Source organism: Calypte anna, chromosome 12, assembly GCF_003957555.1.
Source record: "Calypte anna isolate BGI_N300 chromosome 12, bCalAnn1_v1.p, whole genome shotgun sequence".
Lineage (NCBI taxonomy): Eukaryota > Metazoa > Chordata > Aves > Apodiformes > Trochilidae > Calypte > Calypte anna.
Genome location: NC_044258.1, coordinates 8,891,028 through 8,903,335, shown reverse-complemented (window position 1 = coordinate 8,903,335; position 12,308 = coordinate 8,891,028). Strand labels below are relative to the sequence as shown.

Below are 12,308 nucleotides of genomic sequence, written 5' to 3'. Positions count from 1 at the left end.
ATACAGAGAGGTCTGTGTAGCAGGATAGCATCCCTGCCTCTACAGCAGTTGCTTCTGGAAAGACCTAGGAGAATAACTGAGAGACATTGCATGTTTGGGATATTGGTAAAGTCAAAGGAAAACCTCCAAATAAGGATTGTCTCTGCCATTTGATTAAGTTTATTCCAAAGAAATAATCTGATTATCAACCTTTAGGAAAATAAATGTTGGTAAAGCAACATCCATCATACAATCTACCATGAAAAACACTTTATTCTTTCAAACTCTTATTCTTGGTTGTGCTGCTTTCCTTTGGCTGAAAATACCTTTCCTTTCCTTCCTCTTGCTGTTGAGCTTCCTCCTAAGTTTCCTTTTCCTTGCCTCCCTCTGTCAGATCAATCCTGTATTGCAGACAGGGCCCCCAACACTTCCTCTCTCTCCAGGAAATTTTCACAACCTTTGTCCTAAGGTAGACATCAAACAGGCCCGGCCGGGCTGCACAGACACTGAAATGCCCACAGGTGATTTTTCCCCTTTCTCAGCGAGTTCCGAAGAGTGGCACAGACAGGGAAGCTCATGGACTAAACAATAGCAACACAAGCAGAACTTGGGAAATACAAGAAACAAACTCCTCTTTGCCAGACAGAAGAAAGCACAATGTGGGTGGACAAAAAAAACCCAACAACCCACAATCCTCAAAAAAATCCCCAAAAAACCAACCAAACCAACCAAAAAAAACCAAAAACAAAAAACCAAAAAAACAAACAGCAAAAAGGAAAACATTGGTGCATACTTATTGTGGCAGCATAAGATGATGCACCATTCCTTCTTTGCACTGCACTCAGAAGGGAGATGCCACTGCCCTGCACCTCTCTCGGATATGGCTGTCTGAAGAGCCCCACAGTCACTGCACCGCAGTTACCCCGTGAAAAGCAAACAGGAACACTGGGTTCAATGTTCCGTGTGTGAAACACCTGCGGTTACCGCTGCGTGGGGAGCAGCTGCCGGGTAGGCGGGCAGCATCCCGCGGGGGCTCCGCCTGGGGGCGGTTCCGGCTCCGGCTGGGCCGGCCTGGGTTCGGTGCCCCTCCCGCTTTTGCTCCACTCGTTCGCAGGAGCTCTTGCGGGACATGCACTCCGGAGCCTAAGGCAGAGCGCCTCGGTTACAGCGCTGCCGAGTGCCTGGGAGGGGAGGTTCGGCTTCGTCTTCCCTTTTTGTGCTCGGACAGAATCAGCTGTGACCCCCGAAACCGCTGCTCCGGCAGCCACGATGGTGGCCAAGGATTATCCTTTCTACCTGTCTGTCAAGAGGGCAAATTGTGCCTTGGAAGTGCAGACAGTGAGTAGCCCAGCTAAAGAGACGGAGGTACTTAACCTACTCCTGTCCAGTTGCAACTTTCTTTTTCTTTATAGTGGGGTCTGTATGGCTTTGGGGAAGAGTAAAATACGTGGCTTATTTTGGCATCCTTACTGCGATCTCTAGATGTTGAACTTTCATTTGTAATAAGGCAAGGAACGAAGAATCTAGGTTTTTTGTCATCTGACACTCTAAGGAGTTAAAATTAATCTTTTTAAGTAGCTAATTGAGGAAGTTTAAAGTAGTTTTAACATATTTTATTCCAGTGCTAGTCATCATTTATAAATTGTTAAACTTACACTTGAAGTGGCAGAAAATCTAGAAAATGGTGTCTTAAAGCATTATCCATCTTTTCTTTATTAGTCATAAGCCAAAAATTAATTGGTAATATTGTAAACCAAAAACTGCCCTATCAACAGGTTGACTACTCAGTTTCTCAAAAAGTGAGAAATCCATCCAAGTAATGTTAAAAATGTTATTCATAACCCAAATTCAACATACTCATTTCCAAGTTCTGATACACAGAATGTTTCAGGAGCAAATGTTTGTGTAAGACTTAACTATTCAATACATTAGGTTAATGTTGCTTTGTGTCTTGTTTGCAAAGAAAACAGTGACTTTAAGGATTCTGTCTAGCTGCACTGGAGGAAGAACAACATTTCCTGCTGGAACTTTTTATCACTTAAATATTTAGCTTATTCATTATTTCTGTTTACTGAGTAACTCGAAGGCAGCATACTAAATTGGGTGCATTAAATACAACTACGTCAATGATTAATAATCTCTAGCAGTTGAAGGAATCTAAAGTAGAAGTAATATAAGCCAAGTGAGCCTACTTAATAATGATTTTTAAGCTGAGAACAAGTACAAGGTGCTGTAGTGTTGTATTCTTGCTTCCTTGCTCCTAGGTGTACTTTTTATATAAAGGTATTTATTAATTGCAATTAATGCAAGTGGAATTTTTTCAGCTGTGTGGTTTTGAAAACTAACACTGAGTGTACGTGCATATGTACACATCCATCTATTGAAAATGCAAGTTGTTTATACCAAATGGTTCTCTTGATAGTACTTACTCATTTTACCAAGTATAATATTAAATAAATGTTTAGCCTTTACTGGATGAATGTGGATTTGTAGAAAAATAGAACTGTCAAATCTGAAGAGTTGGAATGTTGCTCTCTTTCAGTCGGGAAGGGCAGCTTAATTATAATCAAATTTCAAAGAAAAAGTCTCAATGAAAGCTGAGAGCATAGGAAGTATCTAGTAACAGGTGTGATCAATCAAAATTACAATGTGCAAACAGTTGGTTTGGATTTATAATCTTTCAGTTAGTATTTAAATGAATAATAACACGCACCCTATGCTTTCAGGGTGTTTCAGAGATTCCAACACTGTGAAAAATAAATTTCTCAACATTCTTCTGTTTGTCTTAAGTAGGTATGAAAAGACCACCTGCTTCTCCAAAAATTTGTTTAATGAAGCAGAAATGAAAACTACTCTTTGGGAAAGGCTCTATCAAGATAGATGTATGCAGCCTGTTACTATGGAGTCTATCAGTATAGAGGAGAGGAAATCCCCGTTTCATCTCAAGCTCTAATATTAATGTTCTTCCACTCTTTAGTATTTACAACTCTGAATACAGCTACTGAGCGCCTTCTACCACAATTTTGTGTTACTGCACTAAAATTTACTTTGCTGCATGGGAGTTATGAATTTCTGGCTTTGAAAACCTGAATTTCATTTCAATTGCTAACATGTTAGGTTGGTTGATTTATTTAATAACCTAAATGAACATAAATATTTATGTTTGCAATGGAACAGATTTTGTGCTATATAGATGTTGTATTTTGGTATTAAATCAGAAAGCATAATTATAAAATGCTTCCTCTGACTTAATACAACAATAATCTTTTAGTCTTTATATTGGACAAATACAAAAATATAGTCTGGAAGATCAAGTACTTACGTGGGATGAAATTCACCAGAAATCTTGAGCATATACTGTGCTGTTGAAATGTCCCCAGATTTCCAGCTTGAGGTCTCCAGATAACAGTGTGAAGCTTATGGGCAGTAAATCAATTCTTCCTTATTCTTGGGCTTCACTTGAAGCTGGCAGAGCGGAAGTGGAAAACTAGGGATGTTTTTGAGAAACAAGGCAGTAGCACAAAAAAGATCAGATGTTTTGCAGTTTGCAGTTCTTTCTTTAAGCTGTACCAGCTTCCCTGGAGTAATCTCCGTAGAAGTAGCCCAGTCACAGAACCATGACAAATGAAATGTCCAAAATGTATACAAACAACAGAAATCTAGCTTCTGAGAAAAGGCAAGGTACCAGTTCTGATGGTTCTTTCTAAAGGTGTTCTGAGGGCAACAAAACACTGCAGTGCCTGAGGAATGAGTTAATTTAGGAAACAGTATAAGGCTTTTACATATATCATTGCATACCCCAAATAATATGCTGTAGTGCAATTCTGTGTCTAAACAGTATAGAGGTGTTGGGCTTTTTCCATCTTTTTCATAGTTCAAAAGCAGAGACAGTAAAACTTGAAATGTGCTTGCTTTAAGATGTAATAAAGCCCCACATCTTCCCAATGGTACATACCATTTTCTCTGTGCCTGGGGTTAAAGCAAACCCACTCAAGAGGAAACAAGGTGAAGCACAGCCAGTGGATGGGTGACAGATACGAAGGAGCTTTCACAATCACAGATGGATGCTTAGTAGTCATAGGAAGGAACACATGAATTCCTCAGAGAAAGGGTGCTCTGTTCTGCTGTACAGGATCTAATCCAACGTCTGGGTTTAGGCTGTAAAAGCTGCAACTTTGGCACAGAATTCCTTTTCATCTGCGGTATGTTGTGTGTCTGCTTACAGCTCCTTTGCTGTAGAAATCTTAGTCATATGAATCAGATCTGTCTTTTGTTGTCTAGTGATACCCTCACTGTTTTGATGTGCAGGCTACCTTCGGCTCAGGACCGTGTTTAATTTGGTGTGAGGAGTGCAGGAAAATTGACCTGAAGGGTAACCCAAAGGCCTTTGGGGCATGGCACATCATTAACATGAGAACCAGGAATGGAGCCAGAGGGAGAGGGGCCAAAAGATTGAGATAAACTGCAAGTCATTAATTTTCTTTCATCTTCATGAATGTATGTGCTTCATTTTTAATGAAATATTAGCAAACCACAGTTTCGATGTGTTTGAGGTAAGCTCATGGGCAGTGTAACTGCAGAGAGCTAAACATGGAAGCATATCAGCCCCCCCAAACTGCTGATCTGTTCTGCTTAATGGCAATTTGAAACAAACAGCTTGCCTTTATTTTTCCACTCAGTAAATTGCTGCATGATGTCTGCTTGTTAATTGACAGTCCAGCTTCATATCCAGTTTATTCCAGAATGAAAAAGGTCTTTCTTGGGTAGTCTGTACAGGCAGCTTCTAATGTAATGAAAGGAAATGCAGAATTTAATCAACTCTGCATTAGTTGTCTGGGTTTTTCAGAGTTTCTGTTACTTGTGTTAATTCACCACAGTGTCAGTTTTTTCTGTTAATTTGCCTTCATTTCCTAACTGCTGGTACACATACTGATTTCTGGATATTGTAGATGTATGGTCAGTCAAGATAGCTGAATTCAACTTGTCCTTATGCCACTAACTCTTCATTGCTTCCATCTTGCATATCGTAAATGAAATCTGAGGTTTTAAGAGTAGTGATTAATGAGGACAGGCTCTTTGCAGCAAGGAGCTGATGGCTGATAAACACATGATGCTATAGCATGTTGCACACTTCAGATGATTTTCTTCAACTGAGAATCACAGAATTGTCACAGTTGGAAAAGACCTCTAAGATACCCAAGTCCAACCATCAAAAACCAGGCCTACTGCTGTCCTGAGGGACCGTACGTGATATTTTTGTGTCTCCAGGGATGGTGACTCCACCACCTCCTTGGGCAAGCTTGTTCCAGTGCCTTACTATTCTTTCAGTAAATAAATTCTTCTTTAGATCTAGTTTAAACCTCCCAGGGGCAACTTCAGGCCACTTCCTCTACTCCTATCATTATTTATTTTAGAGAAGAGGCCAACACCCACCTCACTACAGCCTCTTTCCAGGTAGTTGTAGAGAGTGATAAGGTCTCCCCTCAGCCTTCTCTTCAGTTGTCTGTGTGTCTTTTCATTCTACCCTTGCTATCATTTCAGGTTTTCTTTCTAACACTGTGATTAGAACAAAATGTCCCTCAATTTTGCTTTATTTGCTTGCTGGTTTTGCAAAGACTGGCAAAGGGGGAATAGCAGACCTCCTCCTGCTGCCATCCAAGAGTGCAGGTGGTGGATTCATGTAAATGGATTCGTGTGAATGATTACAGTTAAATTTGTGAAACTCTGAACTATACTTGGAATTGCTTTAGAGCCACCTACTTTGTTCTTCTTGACCATCAGTCTCAGCTCTAGAAGAGTGAATGTTCTAGAATTTCTCAATCGAAATATCTCCAAGACACCATGAAGCAATGGCTCTCTGCTGTTTCAAGTATTTAAAAAGTACAGTCTTTATTAGTGCCAGTAATAATTGAGAATGTTGATCTAGTTGATCAGGGTCTCTCTGAAGGTGAAAAAAACTGAGAAGTCTGGCTTAATTTATTTTTAGTTTAAGTGTTTGCTGTATTAAGAGACTCTGTTGTAAGGTTGTTTTTTCTGTTTTAACCTTTTTTATGTTTTGTTTTTTTTATCCTGCTGAAGGTTAAATACTGATAACATCCTGTGGAAAAGAGCTTGAATACGGTGGTTATTGGGTTGGGGGTTTTTTTGTTGTTTTTGTTTGGTTTTTTTTAAACTCCATGTTTTGGGGGCATTTATTACAAGTGTTTAATCTTAGGCCAATTTAACAAGTAGCAGACTAATAAAAATAATAATGTTGGGCTTCCTGCCATGACAAATGTTGACTTACCCTTATAAAGTTGACTGAAGACTAATAACCTTTAAAGTATAGGAGTATGGAAATCTAGCCTGTTATATGAAGTCTGAAACAGAGTGGTTCTCTTTTAGTTTGCTGGCACTGCTTGTGAATTATGTTTGAAACAGAGGTTACTGTACTGTTTCAGTTTATAGTGCCTTCCATTTCTTACACTTTTAACTCTTATCAGACTAATTTAAACTCAAATATGTTGCACTGATGAATGTTCCCATAGCAGAGAATGAATGCTTTGTATATCTATTTGTCTTGATGACAAATAGAAAGTAGATCAAATGGAGTAAAAAATAGCCAGCATATTTTTTATAATCTCAAAAAAGTTATCAACCCCAAATCCAGAATTATTACTGTAAATAATAATCTCAGATCTTGTTGAATTCTAATAAGTTAGGGTGTTTTTAAAAAGCATTGCCAATTTCAGAAGTTTTATATGTGGACTGAGAGGTTAGTTTGCCTTTGAAGGTAAATGAGGTAAAATCTAATATTCTAAAATGCCAGATGTTCCTGTACCAGTTTTCACACTACACTTATTTTCTGGGTTGCCTTATAAAACTCTAAGTTTCTTTGTCGAGTTTGTTTTAAATACAGTCAGAAAAATCACCACAATCACATGGGCTGAAGACACAACTGTAATGACCCCTCAGGGAAATATTTTTCCTTGTTTGTCAAATTCAGCACCGGTTCTCTACCATGGAGACTGTTGTTGAGATTGCTGATAAGAGATGATAGATTTGGGTGGAAAAACAATCATACCAGCAGTGACTATAGATTTGCTTTTGCTATTCACTGGGAGGAAATCAGTGGCCAAGCAGCTCAGGAGCAGAGAGTGAAAGAATTTTGAAGTGAGGTATTGAAGCAAATTAAGACCTTTCATATGGCACTTTGACTACTCAGTGCTCTTCAGGATGTGTTATCCAGGTCATTGGTTCTGCTGTTCTGCAGTCAATATAAAGGGACCTGGCCTAGTTCTTTTTCTTTTCTTTTCTTTTTTTAGAGAATTAAACCGAATCTTTTGTTAGAGACATTTATCCATCAAAGTGTGATAAAAGCTGTGGGTGGCCTTGTTGAATGACAATGTATAGAAAACTAATCAATACCATTAACTGGATTTAACTCACTCTGACATTGCTTTGAACTTGGGGAAAATTCCATTCTCTAAATACACTGTGAAAGAGTTGTATTTTATACATCAAGAGCATGAGAAGGGTTAGCTTCTTCCTCTAAATAGCCTCGAAGCTTTTTGTAACTGTGCAGTGTGTTACTGGATACAATATATCCAATTATTATGTGCCAGTTTCACTCATGAAGAATTATAAATCAGATCAATTTAGCTGTCAGTACATTGCAGCTAATGTAAGGGCATAATTCTTCAAAAGATCTTCTGCTTTAACTTGCTTCTGTGGCTGTTGAATGCTCGGCTTGCCCCAGGATTGAGTGCTGTGTGCTAGGATTCAGGCTTTTAAGCAGTAATCCAAGAGCCAAAAATAATGACACAGAAGTTACCTTTTTGCCAAGGTGTTGTGGTTTTGAAATGACTGTTCTTAGCCCTTGAACAGCAGAAGACTTAATTTTTGGAGGGTTACATGTTAAAAGCTTGAGCTTTTCTTTACTCAGCAGTCTAATCCACTAGTTCAGAGTTCCATAGAAGATTCTAGAAATGCAATTGTACATATATATATATGAATATATACAGAATAAATTGGCATGAAGAAGCAACCTAGAACACTGTCCTTTATTACAGATGAGAAGAATGATGAGGCAGGGCGTCTTAGAAACCTCTTATGTGGTAGTTTCCTGTGATAATCAGTGATTATGCCATTGCCATTACTCTAATCTTTCTTCCTACAGATTCCTCAGAAAAGAGTGTGATAACTTCCTCTCTTAGTAGCTGTTTGAAATGTCCTCTGTCTGGTTTACACAACAATGCTGATTTTGGACACAGAGTTTCTTTTATCAATTTGTTCACAATTTCAAGAGTTCTTTTTGAGACTCCATATATACACAGTATTTCCAAGTTTAATTTTTTGCTCTCTGAATTCAGATGTTACCAGTCATCTTGAATTCAAACATACAGCTTCCCCCAAAAGCCATCTGCTCTTTGTTCTAGCCTAGTCAGGTATTAATTTGACTTCACTGTTCAGCCTTTGAAGCTCCTGCACTCATGTTTCCCTCAGCTTTATTTAGCCTTTTATCAAATTTAAAGTCCTGTCATATTAACATTACTTCTTCACATATAGCAGCTCCACGTTTTGGAGACTCTGCCAAACTCTAGTCTGGATCTTTTGTTTTCTGTCTTATTTCCCGTATTGCTTTGGCAGCCTTTGTGACTCAGAAAATGCAGTCTAGCATTTTGTTTTATTTCAGATCTCTGAGATTATTTTTTTTAAATAACAGTAATAAAAACTTTAAAAAGGTCATGCAAAATATTATTATTCCTGAATTTTTTGTGTCATAACTTGGCCCAGTTCCCAGGCTGGACAGGTGATGGTTGTTGCAAGTGAATCCAGCCACTAAATCCCAGCTCTAAATCCCCTCTGCTTTTAAGTTCCCTGAACTGGTAGAGGCAGCAGGAATGATGCCTTAGAGTAGCTCTGAGTCTTCTGAGCACCTTCAGAGGTACAGACCTGGAATGTTCATTCTGCTTGTACATTATGTCCTTGCTGGGGCCTCCTAATCCAGGACAGACACTCGAACTGCACAGTTTTGCATTCCTATGTACTTAGATTCATACCCCAAAGATTTTGTAATTGGAAGACCCCTGGCTAACTTGAAAATCAGAGGTTTTTCCAGAGGCAAATATAGTACAATAATGAATAGCTGTACTAGGAGTTTCTAGTGTCAAGCAGTATATTCTTTTTAAAAAGAAAAAAAGAGGAAAGAAAAAGAGGCTGAGGAAGCATCTGGAGTGCAAGTCCCTCATCTTACACCAATGTGCAAGTGCAGATTATGGTCAGTATCACTGGGGGAAGCAGAACAGTTCACACACTCTCCTTTTTCTGTTTGATCTGCTGATTGTGAAGAACAGAGCCTCTGGTGAAAAATACAGCCATCTGTTTAAAACTTACTTTTTTATACAACTGACTGGGGTTTTTTTGCCTGTCCAGATCATTGGCCTCAATAGTTTGTTCAGCTTCTCTGTGGTGCTGAATTGGAGAGGCAACATCACTTGAGAATTAGGGTACTGATGAAAGAGGAGGTGTAGGCAGAATGTCATGGAACAGAAATACTGTAACCCTGCAATTGCAGAGTGTCTGACTGTTTCAATATTACTGTCTTATAGTTTTAGAGTTGCTCCAGTTGTGCTATATTTTCATTACCTGTACAAAGTACTATTCCACAGTATGAGGTGACTCACTGCTGACTGCTCTTGTTAGACTCTCTGAGGTAGGTGACACCTGGAACACCAAGGTTTGATGAGCTTCCACTTTCAGCTCTGGCTGTCTTAACCTAACAGGATGTGTCTAGTGTGGGGTAAAAACTGCATTAGAAGTATTCAGAAAGCTTTCACCATAGTAAAGAACTCCTAATGAACAGTATTTAGTCTCAGTCCTAATTGATAAAGGTATAAACTTTTAGACTTCTGCAATTACCCATTCATTATCTTAAATAATCATATTGGAGAGAATCCTGTATTAATGCTCATTGCTTTTCATGAGATCAAACTCCTGATTTGAACTAGATATTTTAGCTGCTGTGACTTCTCATCAGATTTTTCAGTTTGAGGCCAGAATGTGATTCACTACGCGAGAAAGAACGGGATGTTGAGGCAGGAGCTTGAGAGACCTCTCCTAGGCATACCTTCAAAACATGCAAGCTGACTTTCCGTAAGGTACTGGAAGTGCTGACCTCTGGTGGCTTACAATAAGAAGTTTTGGAAGAGCCTAATGTTTTTTGATGGTGGAGGGTATTCCATTGTGTGCCCCCTGGAACTGAAAGCATCCTTGGCGACGAGACGACACAAGTTTTGTGCTGTCTCTGTGAGCTCTGCACACTCAAATGAATTGCTGTAGAGATGCATTAATATGCAGATGTACTTTTGTTATTCCATTTCCTGTCAGTAGCCTCCTCAGAACATTATCCAAGGGCTCCTGGGCTTAGTTTTGTTACAAATTAAGAGTTAAAGACTGCAAAATTGTGACTAGATCACAGTGTATGTGGAAAATGTCTGTAAGATTATGGGCAGTGTTTTAAGTTTCAAGCAAGGCACAGCTATGGTGTTGTACAGATCAAATTTGTGCTTTTTTTTGCATGAGTTTTTTTCTTTGGGCTGAAGAACAGATACATAGCAGCAAGACCTAAGACAATAGGAAGGGTACAGCATTAAAGAAGGAGAAATCTTTACTATTAATCTCCCTCTCCCAGGGATTTTGCTTTTGAGGTGATGTTTATGCCTGGTAATAATTGCTGCTGAGGTAGAGCTGCCAGCAAAAGCTGTGCTGCTGGCATAGCACTGCCTGACTGCATGGGACTTCATGCCCTTTCACTGCAGTGCAGCACAATTCTTAACAAGCAGGCTCAGCCGTGGGATATTATTTGTGCACTAGGACTGGAATTCTGAATAAGAATAAAAACCAAACAGCTGATGGCTGAGCCACCAGTTAGAGAAAAATTACAGTAGAATCTCAGATCTCTCATCTGTATTTGGAGGTGGGGGTGGGGATGGTGATGCTGTAGATAAGTCTGCTAGTGGTGCTGCAGTGACGTAAAAAAAAAAAAACAACCTCCTTAAAAACCTGTGTCAAAGACATGGTTGCTGAAAAGGAAGGAATATGCATAATAGTGCAATGGTGAAGATAAGGATGTAACTTGACTTAAGCTGCTAAAATTCTTTAATGCTAGGTTTAGTGTGTGATGGAATACATTATTTTTGCTAAGGGTTAAACACTTTGTCCCTCATCTCGGCAGCATTTATGGATTTCCAGGTCTGCCTGCTGAGAAGTAAATTAAATATGTAGCTGCTTCTCACCTTTCCTTGGTTGCTGCACTAATGGAAGAGAATTCTTGTTGCCAGCAATACAGATGATGATCATCACTGCTGAGATTTATCATTTTTTGGTATCGGGAAGGATGATGAATCTGCATTATTTCCAGATGGATTTGGATTTCTGAACAAAAGGAAAATAGGCATGCTTCATTTTCTTAAAGCTATATCTAGGAAACTGGAGGCATAAGAAGCCTACACAAACTTTATAAGCATGGCTGAAAAAGAAAGATGAACTGCTTTAGGATATCCTTGAAATATGATGTTGGATGGTTTTTTTAACTTCACTTGGAAGGTTTGGCTCTTTTTTCTGTCAAAAGTTGCCTTTTGCATGTGCTGTTCAAGATCCATTAAATGTCAGATGGAGGTTAGAAAGCCAAGGGTAACTGTTCTATTTTTATGTATTTATAATAACTTTTTTCATGTGTTATGATTTCTATTTTTTTTTCTAAGTCTGCTGGACAGCTGATATGTTATATTGACATGGTTATGTATTATTATAAGTGCTGCTAAAACTATATATAGAAGGAAAAATACTTAATTGAATGCTTTATGATAATTTTTGTTTAATTTTCCTTTATATTTTATGCAAAAAATAAATGTTAAAATGTTATCAGTGTGTTTGCCTGTAAATGTGAGTCTTTCAATAGGAACATGCACTCAAAGGACAATTAGTTTGATATTTCTGTCTACTTTATATTTTCTGGCATAAAATACCTTTTACTGAATAGCATCACGTACTGACAGAGCCAGAGGCAAAGAAACAAAAGGAACTGGTTTTATTTGAAAGTATTCCTTTAAATGACAAGGTCATCATAACATGCACTAGCTGCAGAACACTGCTGAAAAATTCTCTTTTAAGAATGATGTAATATTAGTAATATTTAGTATTTAGTCTTCCTTTAACCTTCCTACCCCTGTTCCTAGCCATGCCAGCTTCTTAATTTTTTTTGTTTTTCAGCTGTTTCCAGGATCTGTATGAACCAGCCAAAAATTATCTGTCATTGTCAGCATTTAAAACTGCTATTGTTTGTTAAC

The 12,308-nt window shown here is 38.5% G+C and overlaps 1 protein-coding gene across 3 annotated transcripts in view; it reads left to right on the top strand.

Moving 5' to 3' along the window:
- Positions 1–12,308, top strand: part of ARHGEF3 (Rho guanine nucleotide exchange factor 3) — a 59,347-nt gene that overhangs the window by 32,023 nt on the left and 15,016 nt on the right. Inside the window, exon 1 of one of the 3 annotated variants that reach the window (XM_030458700.1) lies at positions 1,103–1,317. The exons of 1 other annotated variant lie outside the window; for it this stretch is intronic. In XM_030458700.1, coding sequence (XP_030314560.1) covers positions 1,249–1,317 — 69 coding nt within the window. In that variant the 5' untranslated portion in view covers positions 1,103–1,248. Of the gene's footprint in view, positions 1–1,102; positions 1,345–12,308 lie in introns of those variants that run through there. One more of the 3 variants, XM_030458699.1, reaches the window with a different exon arrangement.